The following is a 16,845-nucleotide window of genomic DNA, read 5'->3' as shown; positions in this document are numbered from 1 at the left end:
GCTTTGAAGGTAAGGTACCTACCATGTACCTACCGTAAACTTGCTTTGTCAAAGCTACCTAGCTTATTACTTAGGTACCTAGTGCCGTGTGGTGCCGGCATCAGAAAAGAAGTGCTGCTACCCCATCTCGTCCCGTGAGTGTCGTATAAGGCGACTAAGGGAAAACTGGCGACAGATATGCATACGAGCAAGGCTCGCCCGTATCCTTAGCGGGGTCCTTGCTCACAAGAGCTGTGCGCGCGCCACATCGAAAAAAAAAAATACTTAGGTACCTAGCTATCCCACCCAACCTAGTGGAAAAATACTTGCCTGATTTTGTAACACATAATCATAATTAGTCCCGAAAGTTACCACTGTGACAAAACATTTTATGCTTTCAGACAAAATGAAAAACGTACTGACGCACTTCAGAGACAATCATCGAGAAAACATCGGTCACGTCAATAGAGTACGACTCCTAACCGGCCCGCGAACCATTCATTTCGTGCATATGAAACCCCACAAATTTCTGGTACACATAAAAGTGGATGAAGCTAGGGAAAGAATTCTAGTTGGAGTACAGATTTACAACACGCAGTATTGCGCCTCAAAATGGTTTTACAAAATTATTTTTCAGCTAACCGATCCTAAGCGCACAGTGGAGTTACAAGGTACTTGTATTACAACTGGGGTTTCAATAGAAGAGATTTTCGATAAACTGAAATGTAGAGTTTTGCGTATGACCCCAAGCATGGTGCAGGAATTCAAAAATGGAGGACTTAAATATAAGTACCGTATAATGCTAAAGGAAAATAATAAGAGCACCAAGGAGACTAGGAAAAACACTGTTTGAAATAAAGCATTATTGTCTTACTTGGAAAATAAATGCTTGCTGAAGTTAAAATCTTGATTTGATTCGATGTGCTTCCTTCAAAGCAATTATGTACTTATGATTTAATAAACATTTATGTTATGACACTTGGGTACTTATGTTTTTTGAACCTGACTATAAGGTGCTTATTACGCTGGACGAGACTCGAGATCACCTAATGAGATTTATATTTATTTGCTTTTATGTACGTTTCTTCTTCGTCGAGCGTGATCTCCTTCAATAACTATATTTTATTTTTTGATATAAATGTTTTTTAACCTTTTGGATGCCGTGTCAAACACAAAAGCCGTCACTCAGACGCCACGTCACCGAAGTGTCAAAACTGAAATTGAACTTTATGCATATATGCACGTAGGTCTGTGTTGCTCTGTGGTCTGTGACCGATTAATCGGTCTTTGGCGTTGAACCTGCGGTGCGGATATATCGGTCATTGGCGTCCAAAAGGTTAAAGTGCACGCCTCTCCCCAGAACACCTAAGCACTCATCTAATCTTAATGACTTACTTTGGTACTGGTGCTCCATTACGACTCCCCGTGCTATAATAAGCACATTACGTAACATCGTCGAAAATATAAAATCCCACCTTCACTCCCTTCGGTCGTGTTTTAGAATTTGTCTCTCGTTGCGAATTTCCTACGCACTACATTACAATAGAAGTGCGAAAAGTCGGAAATTCCTACTTTTTGCACTTGTATCGTAATGTACTAATTAAAGATTACTTTAGAGTTGATATAGAAAGGCGCGCATTTTAAAAATGTTTTTATCTCTAAATACTTACATTTTTAAAACCATCTAATAATTCTAATATACACATTGCCGTATTATATAGATCTATGGACTGGCCTTACCGGGCACTAAAAATGGTACTAATTCAGCGGTGTGACTCACCAATTCGAGCCAATCGCGCAGCCTAATGCAGCTAGTTGCGACCAATCGCGCGCGTGATGCAAACTCATCAACCAATCGCGTTGTAGCGGTGTCACACCCCTGTACTGGCCCCATTCTTATTTCCCGTAAGGCCAGTCCTGAGATTTTATACGTCAAGTTCAAGTTCAAGTTCTTTATTTGCGTTCATGTTGTACATATGGGTATTAAATAACAAATGAGTTGTTTCAAACATGAGCCCTTGCAAGGGCATAGCATTATTACTTAACCTAACTTATACCTAATACAAATAAAATTGTAACGTCAATGAATATACAAGTAATTATGGTCATGTAGTAACTCTTTGAACGCCAAGCTTATCGTGTGCGGCGCGTCAACGTGAACCTTATCGGAACGCACGAAGGTTGATATTGCGCTGTAACTGCGCGCGTCAGTTGACTGACGTCTTTAGTGGTCAAAGGTTTACGGCTCGGTCACGTCATTGCGCGGCTTGCGACGGCGGCAGCGATAAACATATGTTGGAGGGAGACACGGCTATCGGACTTTTCGTTCCCACCTATGGTTGTCGCTGCCGCCGTCGCCAGTCGCGTAATGTCGTGGCCGAGCCGTTAGAGAGAACATTAATTGTATTTCGATGAGATGATTGATACAAATGAATGTTTTATAACATTGTTTATTTATTATAAAAATAAAGGGGTAAGGTACAGTTGTACATACAAAAAACATCTAATACTTATATTAGACTGAATTTTACAATTACCCACAGTTTTTAAACATTTTAATCATAATAACGATCATATAGAAAAGAAATCAAAACTTAACTACTTATCACTAGTTATACTAATGCTATAATTAATAGAGACGTGAAACATATCATGTAATCAGAAAATAACTTACTGCCCTTAAACATTGGTCCTTACCATTTATAATTGGTAAATTTTTTACATTGACAACAGACAACTATGTGACAACAGTTATCTAGTCCAACCACAAGTCTGAAATACAATACAATAACGGTATAGCTACAATATAGGTATAGGGAGTCCTCTAAGCAGGCAGGTTCACACATAACAAGCTTTACAAATAATTTGCAGTGAAACCAAGTGGTCTGGACAGACATGCCTCGCCCAAGGCATTGTGCCTGCACATATGTTTGCCTCGAGCAAGGTTAGTCTCCACATTCTGCTGCTGTGATTACCTTGAAAAAGCTCATTCGGTGTAGACTCACCTGATACTGAATTAACCCTAATGGTTGAACTGCAAATCTGTATAAGATTTTAAATATGACAGTTAATGTTAATAATGGTACTTAGGAAGGTCTGCAAATCAGCAATTACAATGTAAATGTAAGTATTGTTAAACTCAGTGATTAATTCAATAATCAAGACAAAACAATGGGTCCTATCAGGCAGACAACCAACATAAAAATACTGGGCATATAAAAGTATACTTAAAAAAACAAAGCCTCATTGGCACCATAGAATAAAAAGAAAAAAGTGAAACAAACAATATTGGTGGTACAAAGACCACAGTTCTTTAATTAATTAATTTAAAGAAGTTCAGTTCTTTAGAGAAGTTTTTTATACTTAAATCAATACTTAACATAAACAATTTGTCTCTTTATGAGGATAAATCTCCACTTAAATCAACATTCTACATATAATAGTCTCCATACAGAGATAAAAGCAAAGTATGTAACATTAGTTACTTATACTTAGCAGCGCCCTCCTTAGCAAATCTGTCAGCCATCTCATTGCCATGACTCCCGTCGTGAGCCTTGACATGGTTCCATTTAACGTCAAGATCTCCCTGGGCTCGAATCATCTCTTTGAAGTCCGTTTGATTCTTCACGGGCTCTCCGGATGCAGTCTTCCATCCGTTATCTTGCCAACCTATTAAGGCAATTTATAAAATATATAGGTTCATGGTAGAAGAGATATCAGATTACATGGCTAATAAATGTTTGGGATTGAAGGTATTTATTAGAGGCTTTACCCTCCTTGAAGTAAAAATTGGGACAACTTTGGCTTAGCTGAGGGATGCTGGATTGCATATTAGGCAAATCTTTAACTAAGTATATTAAAAAAATATTAATTAGCCAATGTACGGTCGGTGTTCTAACTTAATTACCCAAGTTGTCATACTAATTGTATAGAAAAGTGGATACTTATGTTGGGGAACCGACTGTAGGTACAAATGTAATTAGAATTAGCATGATTAAAATTCTTACACAAGGCCACTCTAACACAAAAATGTGGATGCCTATAATACCCAGCTGCCAGGTTATCAATACATTAATGCAATAAAGGTGTAAGAGTATGTATACATATGAACTTGAGGGACATGGAATTGGAATCATGGTAGCAGTCGTAATGCGCAGCAGCCCCAAACACCAATAGTACAAATATTAAAGGAAACAAACATACCAGGCATCCATTTAGTAGCCGAATCCTTGAGAAACTTCGAGTCAGTGTTTATGGCCAGTTTGGTAATTCCATTTTCGCGAGCGGTCCGCATGGCTTCTGTAGCCGCTTGTATTTCTGCGGTGTTGTTCGTAGCTCTGCCGGAGACTGGCTGGCTCCTGTTGCAACGATTGTTGTCTCCCCAGTAGACTCCATAACCAGCTCGAGCTCCTTGCTGGCCGTTGGATGAGCACGCCCCGTCCGTATACACATGTGTGTAACCTTCATGGTCTCTTTGAAATCCGCCATGGTTATTCCTTGAACCATTTCCATAATAATTTTTGTTGTACGACATTTTGAAGCTCGTGGATCTCGAGAAATGAGTTAACTTATTACGCATTCACTAATTCGACCGCCGGAATTCGGTTTCAAATTTCAACTCGGAGTCCTTGGTCAGCGTTCTTCGAAATACCCGACGACATTCCAGGAAGTGAAGATGCATAGAGTAAAGGAAGCGTGTTCATTTTTTTAAAAACATAGACAAGAATATGTCCAGTGGCCTATTTTATAAAGCTACAAGTTACAATTTACAAGCGGAAGTCTCGTTTTAACACATAGGGTTAGAAAGAGACTTCCGCTTGTAAATTGTAACTTGTAGCTTTATAAAATAGGTCACAGATCGAACACACCATGCACCAGCTTAAGGAACTCCTAGACGGAACCCCAACCGGGACTTGAGTGATTATTTAGGTCTTTACCTTTAGTGTGAATAATACGTAATAACATAATTGAATCATTGACAGCAAACGAATGTCATTATAGGAAAGAAGTAAAGAGCGAAGGCAATTTTAGTGGTGCACATACTGACAAGGTAAATCCCCTTCTAGGCTGGCCGCAGACGTTCGAAATCCTGATCGGGAATCCGAATTGGGAATACAGGGGGCCTACCGCGAAAGCCAAAATTCACAAATTGCGGGGATCTTTCTCGTTTACTCTCATTAAGACGTAATTAGAGTGACGGAGAAAAATGCCCGCAATTTACTTATACAACAAAATATATGTAGACACTGCATTCGCCCCCATTCGCACGACAGCTTTTTCAACGCGCGTTAAAAAAGCGCTTGAATCTATCCGCACTCTAAATTCGATTTAACGACCAAGGCTTAAAGTCGAAAATCCAACAACGCTTGATAAAAAGCGTCACCGCTGTCGTGTGAATACATACATGGTTATCCATTTGTGTCATTCTAACGCTTTTTTAACGCGCGTTGAAAAAGCTGCCGTGCGAATGGGGCCTTCGGGATGACGTCATTCGGTTTTTTTTCCGTTAGCCCCCATTCGCACGGGAGCTTTTTCAACGCGCGTTAAAAAAGCGCTTGAATCTGTCTGCACTCTAAATTCGATTTAACGACCAAGGCCTAAAGTCGAAAATCCAACAACGTTTGATAAAAAGCGCCACCGCTGTCGTGTGAATACATACATGGTTGGGTGGATTTCAAAATCCAGCGAAAACTTATGGTTCGGTCTTTATAAAAAAAACTAGTAGGTTGTGCGAGTTGCAACTTTTTTATATGTTTTTAAGAACTATTATCTTCATGTTCCTTCAATTACCATCTCCAATAACTTAATAGTTTTTTTTATATAAAATGTTTTATGTGTCTAAAATCATCACCGTCGACCGGAAAAATCTGAACCTTTTTGTTTGCAGTGAAAATTATAGCATACCTATCGTACGATTGCGATTTTTCTTTTACTTATATCTTTTCCATGTTGTTGTTTAACACATGAAAAAATATGCAATAATTCCTTCACCGAGAAAGTACATTTAAAAATATTTAAAATTTTGTCACGAATATTCGTCAACACCGTCATGGTAATGTCAATGTGAGCTTATCTCGGTGTATGAACAACGAAATACCGCTAAAGGTCCTTGCCCTATTTTTCACTTTAGTATAGAATGCCAAAAATGATTTCACTATAAAGTCACATCACTGAATCGTGAGAAATATTACGAACAAATTTGTAAAACGTAGTTTGTCACAACAGAGCATCATCACCGTTATGCTTTGGTTTAAAAAAGTTACAAATGATATATTAGAAATAATTACTGAAATGAATGGCAAACTACATGAAGTTTATTGTGTAGCATAGACATTAACTACTATTATTCGTATTCTAGAAATAAAAACAAGAAACTCTCAAATCGTCAACACCATACCCATCATCACCGGTAAAAAATGACGACCGGTGATGATTTCATGTGTATGGTGATGACGGTTCTCAGAAACTTTTCTAGTTATTTTGCTATAATTAATTATGAAATTAAGCTGTATGTTTGAAAAACGTTCTCTGTGTCTTCTAACACTATATAATGTCTACCTTATAAATGTAGAATAAATGTAGAAGAAGATATAACTATTTCTTTCACACTAGAGGATGCTTAGTTTTTAATTAACATTTTGACTGAAGTAGGCAAAATTTAGGTCATTTAGAACTTAGAACATACAAATGTTTTTTTTTTTATAATCTAATAATGTAAATCGTGCAACTTAGAGTCTGTAATTGCATGTTAGTCGTGTTAAAACAAAGTATTTAAACAAACAACATATATTAAGTTTTAAGCGACCATAGGCTACGGTACTGGCTCACTATCGTGATGGCTTTATGTTTTTTGATAATATTATATTAATTGATGTATATAATTACAGCAATTAATAATTATACCATTGGGTAGTCACCGGACCCAATACCTAACATTTTGTAACTTATGACATGCATTACAAGTAGGGGTCTTGCAACTTATAAAACACTGATTATATATTAATGTTTAGCTATTAAACAACATATATATGGATTTAAATCATTATAGCTATTTTTAAAGTTAATTAATAAAACAACAAAAATACAAACTTGTGCAATGAACCAAACTATCAAAAAAAAGTAATATATCATAAAAATTAAGCTCATTGGTAAGCCAGTAATTTTATAATATGACATAAATACCAAGTTATGCAGTAGATAAAAGAAGATGCGGGTTTAAACTGATAATAAGAGTACAATATTGTTAATATGATTTAACATTGAAAAAACCCAAAAAAATAAATGAATACATAAATTGCCTATTTCGGAACATAAATTATTTAAAATTATACAATAAAAATACTTGTTAAGCCCCCTCCAGACTATGCGCGTGAATCGCGGGCGAAGCCGCGAACGCGAATGTGGACTCGATTTCGCAGGTCTGCGTTCAGGACTCCACACTAGCGTTCGCGGCTTTGCGCCGCGATTCGCGCACGAGTGTGGAGGAGGCTTTATATATTTATTTATATGAATAAAATGTATTTTTTATAATTTTCTAAAAATAATTTATGTAGCTAGTCTTATGTTCAAAAACATGTTATTTGTAATGTTTATTAAAGTTCTAAAGTCTTACAATTAAAAATAGTTTTTGTTTTTTTAATACGTTTTTAATACATATGTAAATTAGTTCCCAAATCGTCATTACCGTACATGCAGTGTCATTACCGTCTATAAAAGAGTCATTACCATACCATGGTTGTCATCACCATCTTGCGTTTTTATTTTCCGAAAGCGATAACTTCAAATATAAAAGTAGTAACAGACTATCGCACCGGACCGCGACCTTGGAGCGGTTCTAGGAATTGCTTTACTGGCGTGGGCTTCCACACTATCGCACCGGACCGTCAAAACGGTGCGATCCTAGCTTACAGACTGCCGCACACGTGCACCAGTGTTGCCAAGTGTCCCATATTTCCGTGTTTTTCATCAAATTTTTGCAATGGAATCCTTTATAATTTTAAATTAAATCTTAAGGGCTTCAATGCGACTTTGCTTTTTAGAGGTAGGTAGAGAGCCTAAGACAACACAATCCATAGTTTTGCATGAAAATCTTTGCAAATCAGTTTCTTTGAAGCATTGTAAGTACCTGCATATTTTTATTTCGTCAACTGGCTACATTGCCGTCCAGTTGCTATGACACCACGAAAATGTATAAGTTTTCAAAAAAGAATGCCTCCAGTGTTATCTAAATAAACTAAAATCGCCTTGGTAGTGGCTACAATCGCCACAAATTTTAGGCGACGTTAAAATATCTAGCGTCTGGCAGAGACCTAAGAGAACTGAAATTCTGCACGACCATATCGTCCCAACTGCTCTCAGAAATAATACCAGAGACCTGCCAAGCTATCTTTGAAGCTCTCAAAGACTATATAGAGGTGAAACAATTCATTTCCCTTGTCATCACCCAAGTAAATGGCGGTACCAGGATTTGAACCTGGTACCATCAGCTTAATATGCAGGGTCACTAACCACTAGGCCAGACAGATTGCTATATATTTAGGTAATGTGTACATATTTTCCCAGTACATGTCATCTTGAAACTTAAGTCATTGACTCATTGTCAATAGCGATGACAGCAAGGAGTCATCTATTGGGCAATAGCATGTGGAGTACTAGTATGTTTACCTTACTTTTACTTTAGAAAACCTTTTAGTATCTGGAATAAAAAAATAAAACAGCAACTTTTGTGTCAACAACAAACATGTGTAGGTACCTAATGTGAGAAATAAAACAATATGCTGTTAATAATCTAATTATTATTATTTATGAATCACAGCTTTTATGGCACCTAATTAGAATGATCATACTAAATACCTAATAATAATTAACAATAATTTTATTATCAGTCACCTCTCTGTCACACCAATTTTGGCAGTATTAAAGGGAAGAAATATATGTTATTTATAACAATAATATTAGTGTCAGAAAAATACATACTCCCCATGACTCACTAAACTGGCTAACATTTGTAGGATCACTAGACCCTTTCCAAATAATAGTTACAAAATGTGAAAACTGTGCAGTCAACCAATTTGGTTTCGGGGCCACTTCATAACTTGCCACATTATGAAGGGGTACCGAAATCAAATAGGTTGACTGGACTTGAAAATTAAAAGTGTAAATAGTACAGTAAGCTGCAGAGAAAAGGTAGCCTCTGCAGCTTACTGTCCCATATACCTAACATAATATATCACCTCAAGGGGCTATTTTATAAAAAACAGATCTTTAATTGACTTTTTTTTTATTTGCCTCTGAATAGACTCTGACCACACTAACTATGCACAAACATTGCAATAAGAATGCATACACATCCCTATAAGCTATCCATACTTGATAAGTACTTGGAATGAAAACTTAGGATGGTCAGAATATACTCATACATTTAAATATGGGTAGTACCAGAGATTCGGTTGGTATATTTCCGTTGAGCCAGCTCCTGTAGTCTTGCTGGACTCCACCTGAAGTTAGCAAGATTTGTTTTTATTTGGTACATTATTGAATACAATTAAAAAAAAAACTTGATTTATTTACCAACCTTTTTTCGCTCCCGCCGGTAACATGATCTTAAGTATTCAATTTTTTTCCTGATATCCTGGTGACCGTTGCATTGGGAAAGTATTTTTGGTAGCACTCTAAAAGGACTTCGAATGATTGCGAGCGAGCGTCCTTATCAAAATATTTGGCGTGGATTAAGTCCCATAACCGCGGGAAATCTTTATACAATTCCAAGATTTCAATGATGGATTGTCTTTCCGCGTCACCTATGATCTCGGGCTCCATGTTGATCACATGATATATATATAGTATATTAGAGAAATGGCAGCCTTTAGGGCCTTTGCCAGAGTCAGTGAGAATGGTGACAGGTAGAGAATATCAACAAAATTAATTATAAACTTAGCAAGAAAAATCGCTGTACTCCCGTCATAGTAGTAATTGACGTTTAACATTCCACTGAAAATGAAAGCCGAGGGTCTACCGCGAACCACTTTCGACGTATTGTCTCCCTGTCACACTTACGTACGAATTTATAAGTGCGACAGAGAGGTTACACGTCGAATGTAGTTTGCGGTAGCCCCGCTGTCAAACGGTGCGATGCAGCTTACACACTATGGAAATTGGTGCGGAGCGCACCAGTATTATTATTACCTGTCAGTTGGTGCGACGTGCATGCCCACCGCACCGCTATTAATAATAATTATGTGCGATGGAAGCTTACAGACTATCGATAAATGCTCCGCACCGCACCAAGGTCGCGGTCCGGTGCGATAGTCTGTTACCACTTTAAGCCACAAATGATTGTATAAATACCATACATATCCTCAATATACAGCCCCCCATTACTTTACCCAGCTAGAATCGTGTTAAATTAAACATTAAAAAAAAAAAATTTTTGTATGGTGAAATTTTTTGTGCTGAAATCCACCCGGTTATCCATTTGTGTCATTCAAACGCTTTTTTAACGCGCGTTGAAAAAGCTGCCGTGCGAACGGGGCCTTATAACCACCCGAATGCACGGCTGCGCTTCGGAACGTACGTTAAGCCCCCTCCAGACTATGCGCGTGAATCGCGGGCGAAGCCGCGAACGCGAGTGTGGAGTCGATTTCGCTGTCTACGAAAATCGACTACACACTTGCGTTCGCGGCTTCGCCCGCGATTCACGCGCATAGTCTGGAGGGGGCTTTAGGTATTTTTCCCGTTAGGAAAGAACTTGTGCGCCTGATCGAACATTTTGTATGAAAAAAGAGCATTCAGGTTACCGAATCTGTATTCCCAATTCGAATTCCTGATCAGGATTCCAAACGTCTGCGGCCAGCCTTACCCTGGCTGCACACGCACGGAATTTTCATTCGGTTTCCATACAGAATGACAGATGGGAACGGGACGTCGCTCTACAAATGCATAGCAGCTGCACGCTGTCTCGCTTGCACATGTCATTCCGTACGGAATATTCCGAACGTCTGCGGCCAGAGAAGTAGGCAGAAATTAATAGTGAGACTATGACAAGGACAAACAATAATAGGGCTTTCCACCCACGGGCTTTCTCTGCTATAATAGTCCTGCTTAAAAGCCATAACACACTATCGCACCGCACCGCGACCTTGGTGCGTCGCACCCATAAGTGAGAGCGAGAAACAGAAATCTCTTTCTCGCTCTCACTTATAGGTGCGACGCATCAAGGTCGTGATGCGGTGCAATAGTTACCACTTTAGTTTGTCTTTAAGCCCCCTCCACACTCGTACGCGAAGCCGAGAACGTGAGTGTTGAGCGGGCTTAACTAAAGGCTGTCCAGACGGGGATAATTTTTCACCAATCTGATTAAATTGTCCGATCAAATCAGGCCGTGCGGACGCAAATGCCAATTTGGCTCGCCAAATTCAACCGCCGATTATGACTGATATTACCGATAAAATGGGGTGCGGACGCAAGAATACCAATTTATGCCGCTAGTATTCGCGTTTGGGGCATTTCTTTAATTTAGAGCGCTCAAATATCACCATAAATTTAAAATTGGTGAAAGTGGCCAAATTGGCGTTTGCGTCCGCACCATCTGATTTGATCGGACAATTTAATCAGATTAGCCAAAATTGTTCCCGGCTGGACAGGCCTTAGCCCTCATACACACGAGCGCTTTTTCAACGCGCGTTAAAAAAGCGTTTGAATGACACAAATGGAAACATGTGTATTTGTTCATACGACGGCGGTGGCGCTTTTTATCAAGCGTTGTAGGATTTTCGACTTTAAGCGTTGGTCGTTAAACTGAATTTAGCGTGTGGACGGATTCAAGCGCTTTTTTAACGCGCGTTGAAAAAGCTCTCGTGGGAATGGGGGCTTAGAGTAGTTAGTACTCTTTATTATACTGTGGAGTAGGCGCGCACGAGCAACTTTGTGTTTTGTCTCTGTCGCACTTGACTTCGACACTTCAGTGCGACAGAGACAAAACAAAGTTGTGGAGACAAAGTTGCTCGTGCGTGCATACCAAAGAATATAATACTCACTAGGAGAAGAACGATAACTCCATACAAAAAAATGTCCCTTTCAAAAGTTCGTTTATACTACTAGCGCTCTGGTAGGATACCATTGTAATGAGAATTGACAACCCGTTTAGCCTAGCGGGTATTGGCAGTAATCCTGTTCAGGAAGCTAATGGTCCTGGGTTCGAATCCCGGAGAGGGAATTTCTTTTTGTATTTTTTCTTTTTTGTTGGGGTCAGGTTTTTAAGAGCCCATCAACGTGCACACTAGCGCCACTGCTAAATAATCGTGATTATTTAAATTTAGCGACAGGTATTTCAAAAAGGGGGCCGCTACTGACTGTATTGTGCATTTAAGTACCTTTTGAATACACCAAACTAGTTTTTATGTTGCTGGATTCGTCGATCTATGAGCTCAAAACAAAAACGGCCGTTTTAACTTTGGACGCGTAGATTGACGAATCCAGTAACATAAAAACTAGTTTGATGTATTCAAAAGATACTTAAATACACAATACAGTCCGTAGCGGCCCCCTTTTATAAATACCTGTCATTAAATTTAAATAATCACGATTATTTAGCAGCGGCGCTAGTGTGCACGTTGATGGGCTCTTAAATTAGCATATCACAAATAAATAAAAAAATACGTTAAAAGGTAATGATTAGGTACTTACTATATTTAGAAATTTGTCAAATATAAAAGGTAACAAAAAAAGTATATTAAGATATAAATATTTTCATTCCTATTAGGATTACTGTATATATGTTAGGAGCAATACATATGAATACATACATTGATATGGCAAATGGTTACAAGTTGTTATTACATCTATCCGGTTATCGGACATTTTCTGCTTCACAGCTCCGCGCAGCGTTCTTGGTCACCGGGATACTAGTCTGGATATGCGGCAGATACGTGCCCTTTGAGCTTTTTCCAAGAAATCATATGACGGCCCAGGATTATAGTGTTATCTCACGCTCAAGCCATCTGCTGATTCCCTCTCTAAAACAAAACAGTCACAAATTAAACAATATAATCTAACTGCCTAATTACTAACGTCGATAATTGCTACCGGGTCTAAATTTACCAGCTTAAACAATGTGAGGTTTTACATCTATGATGAATTTTGATTAAAATTTCGGACGCGATATAGCGTCCGCGGGACTTACGGGGATAGTTAGATTAAATTATTATATTTGAATTTGGCAATTAGTACGCTCATTTTTATTTAAAGATTAATATATGTATTTCTTACCTTGAAATTATCGCTGTTTCTGGTTTACTACAACGGTTTAAATTGAACTAAGTCTGTACGAAGACGCATTTAGATATGTTGCTCGTACATATGAATAGTTTTTATTTTTAAAATTAATAGGTAAATAAATATATTTCAAGTGAATAAATCGTTTTATATGAAAACTGATATTTTTGCGTTAAATGACTTTAATGACAGCATTGACATTACAGACCTTTGTCTTGCCTATGTTCTTACCGGCCAGACCCAAATCAGGGCCTATCAAAGAGGCCTATTGACAAAGATTTTTTTTAATTTTATCATGGAGGGTAGAGGCACGTCTACCCTTCATAGATTTTATGAACATAGACAAAGACAAACTGAAATAGATAATAATTTACATATGACTTCGACTACTTCATAAAATACAAATCAAAATATATTTAATAAAATAATTGGATTTGTTCCTAGAAATCGTATAGACAAAGCCAATTCTAGCAATGTTGCTGTAGTAAAATATTTTTATGGTAATTACTGGCAATCTTCCTCTAGGAACGGAGCACACATGCACAATTATGAAGGGTCACGTCATTCCAAGGAAGTCAATAGGCCTTGGTGCATACCCTTAACTTAGCACCAAGGTCGCGGTGCCGTAGTCTGTGACGTCTCTTTGTTTAACAAGCCATTCCCGTCAGCAGAAAAAGGCGGCAAATTAAAAAAAAAATAGGACCGAGGGCGCGAATGGTTGTCCTTCCATAAAAAAATAGAATCGCGCCTTTTTCTACTGAAAAAGTGGGTTTACCAGAGTATTAGGCGCCTTTATATCGATATTACGTTAGTGGTGTATTACGCCTGCCAAAATCCAAAATTTGCTACGAGTACGTACTAAGTTGGCCTATTTATGTATATGTATTAAATTCTGTTTCAACTTATTGTTTACCGCAATCCGAAAGTTCTGCAATCTACTACATAATTGAATAACAAAGTCGTACAATATGGTACAACAAACAATATGGTAGGTATAGGTAAATTGTAAATTATACAACTAAATGTTTTCAAACGTTTTATTTTCGACAAAACTAGTGAGGTGATGCCAGTGACATGGTACAAACACATTTAATATAAGTATATGGAACTAAAAGGTTAAACGCATCAATGCATTTCTAAATAGTAAGGCTTTTCAGGAGATCGTGACCCAATTTGGTTACAAAAAATCTGTATTAATAGTCATTTTTCACAAAGGAACAAATTAATTTTTGGACCCGGGCGAGAAAATTATCGTGAGCGGAGCGAGTGTTTCTAGACACCAAAATATAGTTTCTAACGAAATCCACTTATTTATAATTGTTATAAAAGTCTCACACATAACATAATGCATAATAAATAAAAATAAAAATGAGGGGGAAATGGGAAATCCCATACATATTTTTTGTTATATAATTATGGCTTATTCTCATAGGATTAAATTTTTGCACATTTTTGAGGATTTATTTCATATTTCAAGATACGCTTTGTACAATCTTAAACTATCACTTTTGAAAATGCCTCTGTTAATCTCAAATGTTTTAACACTCGTTGCATTCTCAATTTCTCACCCAGGCAGGTAATCGTTGCTCCTTTGCTCCTACCTAATTAATAGTACATTACGATAAAAGTGCGAAAAATAGAAACGAATAGCGATAACGACCGAAGGGCGAGCGAATCGACACGAGTTGCGAATTACCTATTCACACATGTATCGGACAACGTTTTACAGTACATATGAATATGACCCTTTAAATTTTCGACATAGTTGCGTAATGTGCTAAAGCTAATTATCGCACTAGTGCGGTACAGGTGCCCCATATGTACTGTAAAAAAATTACAGCATCAATTTATTATTGTAAATTTGATATACATAATTATTAAGTAGGACCGCCGTTCGTTCGATATCCGAATACAATAAATGTGTGGCAATTTATAGAGTTAAAGAAATAACTGATGATAAGGCTCCTTCAAAATTATATCCAATTTTGACTTTATCCCAAAGTTGACAAATTTACATGAAATGAACACATTTTACTGTTTAACATTGTATTATTTCAGCAAGAATGCTTGTAAACAATGTTGGACGGCATAAAAGGAGACAATATTTTGGGATTTTACATTTAATTCCTTTTTAATTTTAATTATTATCGAATTTGCTTACATCAAATTGCAAGATTGTGCATTTTAATTTAGAAGGAAAATTAGGAAAAGAGGGTCACTATAACCAAATAATTATGGTTCACAATAAGATTCTTCAATGATTATGTCATGTAGATATTTAAAGTCTGTCAAGCCATTTCCATAAGTAGAAAAAATGCCAAAAAAAAATGTAGGCGCGAATAGTCCCAAAAAAATATTGAATTACGCGCCTTTTCCTACTGACTAAGTTGTTTGACCGGCTATAGTAAACATTTTAGAGACCTTAATTGTCCAGATATTGTCGTAGGTACAAGAAATAACTAGCACTGAATTATAACTGGCATAAATTGTAATTTATATATTTTACAAAATGTTAATTCATAGCGCCATTAGAAATAAGCATTTATGTTGTACTCACCAAATTCTTCATTCCTACAGTTAGCTTTTAAGTACATACATATTTATCGTTTTAAATAACAAGTGATGCCATACATACACGCTCTTTTTTATAATTATGTAAATACCCTTTTCGAATTCTCAGTCCCTGTAGTTGTTAACATATTGTTTATCCTTCTGGTTCTTTCCATCTATTAGCATTTCAGTTTTCGGTACCTACCTATATTCAATCTGGACTTACAATATTGACTAGATATAACTGGTTAAGCACACACTTTAACATCTAATAGTAAAGTGGTAATATTATTTTTCTCTAGACTTAAGATCAGTTGTTGTTTAACCATTCAACCACCTTAAGTCAAAAAGAATCTCTTTCTAATCTGCTCCCAATTTACGTATTTGTATCTATTTCTAAAATATGAAAAAATTATGGTTAATTATTAAATATTACAAAACGTGGGCTTATGAATCATGAACAAATTAAAACATGTAACAATAATAGTATATATATTAATAAAAAAGCTACATTTAGAGAAATAGAATAATCCCACTGCAACTGTACTCTAGCCACACTTTCCAGTGAATTGGCCTGATGACAAATTTTGAAATCCCTTTTAATATTATCGGTACACTTGTATTGGTTCCGAAAAACACAATATTTCAGCTATACTCATAAGATTTAACATAAATAATTGCATTTTATTATAGCTAGTTTAAACCTCGCGCTAGGCTTGTGCCTGCTCGGTCACTACAGAGAGCGCTCCGCTCTCGGTCAATCGGTCAAACGAACTAGTCGTTGAGAGCCGGGAATGAATAGGAGTCGATTTTTCATTGGTTTCTTTCCAATCTTTGGTAACTGAATACAATTCAACTTGTACGATACGATATGTCGGTATTAAACATTAAAACACAATAACATAATTTAAAAATGTGAAATATGTCGAAATATATTTGATTTTCCTTCATATTTTACGGGCTTAGGAGTGTCACGTCGTTCTTTCATCTCGTTCACACTCGTGCCAGCGACATTGACAACCGTTTCGTTCCGTCTATTTTACG

At 37.2% G+C, this 16,845-nt stretch overlaps 3 protein-coding genes and 1 long non-coding RNA gene across 4 annotated transcripts in view; 1 reads left to right on the top strand and 3 right to left on the bottom strand.

Annotated features, from left to right (window-relative positions):
- LOC134800242 (uncharacterized) overlaps positions 1-16,845 on the bottom strand; it is a 310,488-nt gene that overhangs the window by 117,941 nt on the left and 175,702 nt on the right. The window lies entirely within an intron of this gene.
- On the bottom strand, positions 3,362-4,635 carry LOC134799773 (ribonuclease H1-like). The gene is made up of 2 exons (XM_063772183.1): positions 4,183-4,635; positions 3,362-3,648 (listed from the first exon to the last, which is right to left on the bottom strand). The coding sequence occupies exons 1-2, from the start codon at positions 4,556-4,558 to the stop codon at positions 3,461-3,463; spliced, it is 564 nt and encodes a 187-aa protein (XP_063628253.1). The 5' UTR covers positions 4,559-4,635; the 3' UTR covers positions 3,362-3,460.
- Positions 9,253-16,845, bottom strand: part of LOC134800175 (glucose dehydrogenase [FAD, quinone]-like) — an 89,369-nt gene continuing 81,776 nt past the window's right edge. Inside the window, exon 13 of the mRNA XM_063772659.1 lies at positions 9,253-9,267. The gene's annotated coding sequence lies outside the window, so the exon portion shown is untranslated. The remainder of the gene's footprint in view (positions 9,268-16,845) is intronic.
- LOC134800287 (uncharacterized) overlaps positions 14,281-16,845 on the top strand; it is a 197,310-nt gene continuing 194,745 nt past the window's right edge. Inside the window, exon 1 of the long non-coding RNA XR_010145520.1 lies at positions 14,281-16,365. This is a non-coding gene — a long non-coding RNA (uncharacterized LOC134800287). The remainder of the gene's footprint in view (positions 16,366-16,845) is intronic.

Source organism: Cydia splendana, chromosome 19, assembly GCF_910591565.1.
Source record: "Cydia splendana chromosome 19, ilCydSple1.2, whole genome shotgun sequence".
Taxonomy (NCBI): Eukaryota; Metazoa; Arthropoda; class Insecta; order Lepidoptera; family Tortricidae; genus Cydia; species Cydia splendana.
The sequence above is the reverse complement of the archived record's forward strand: the minus strand, read 5'-3'. Positions and strand labels throughout refer to the sequence as shown.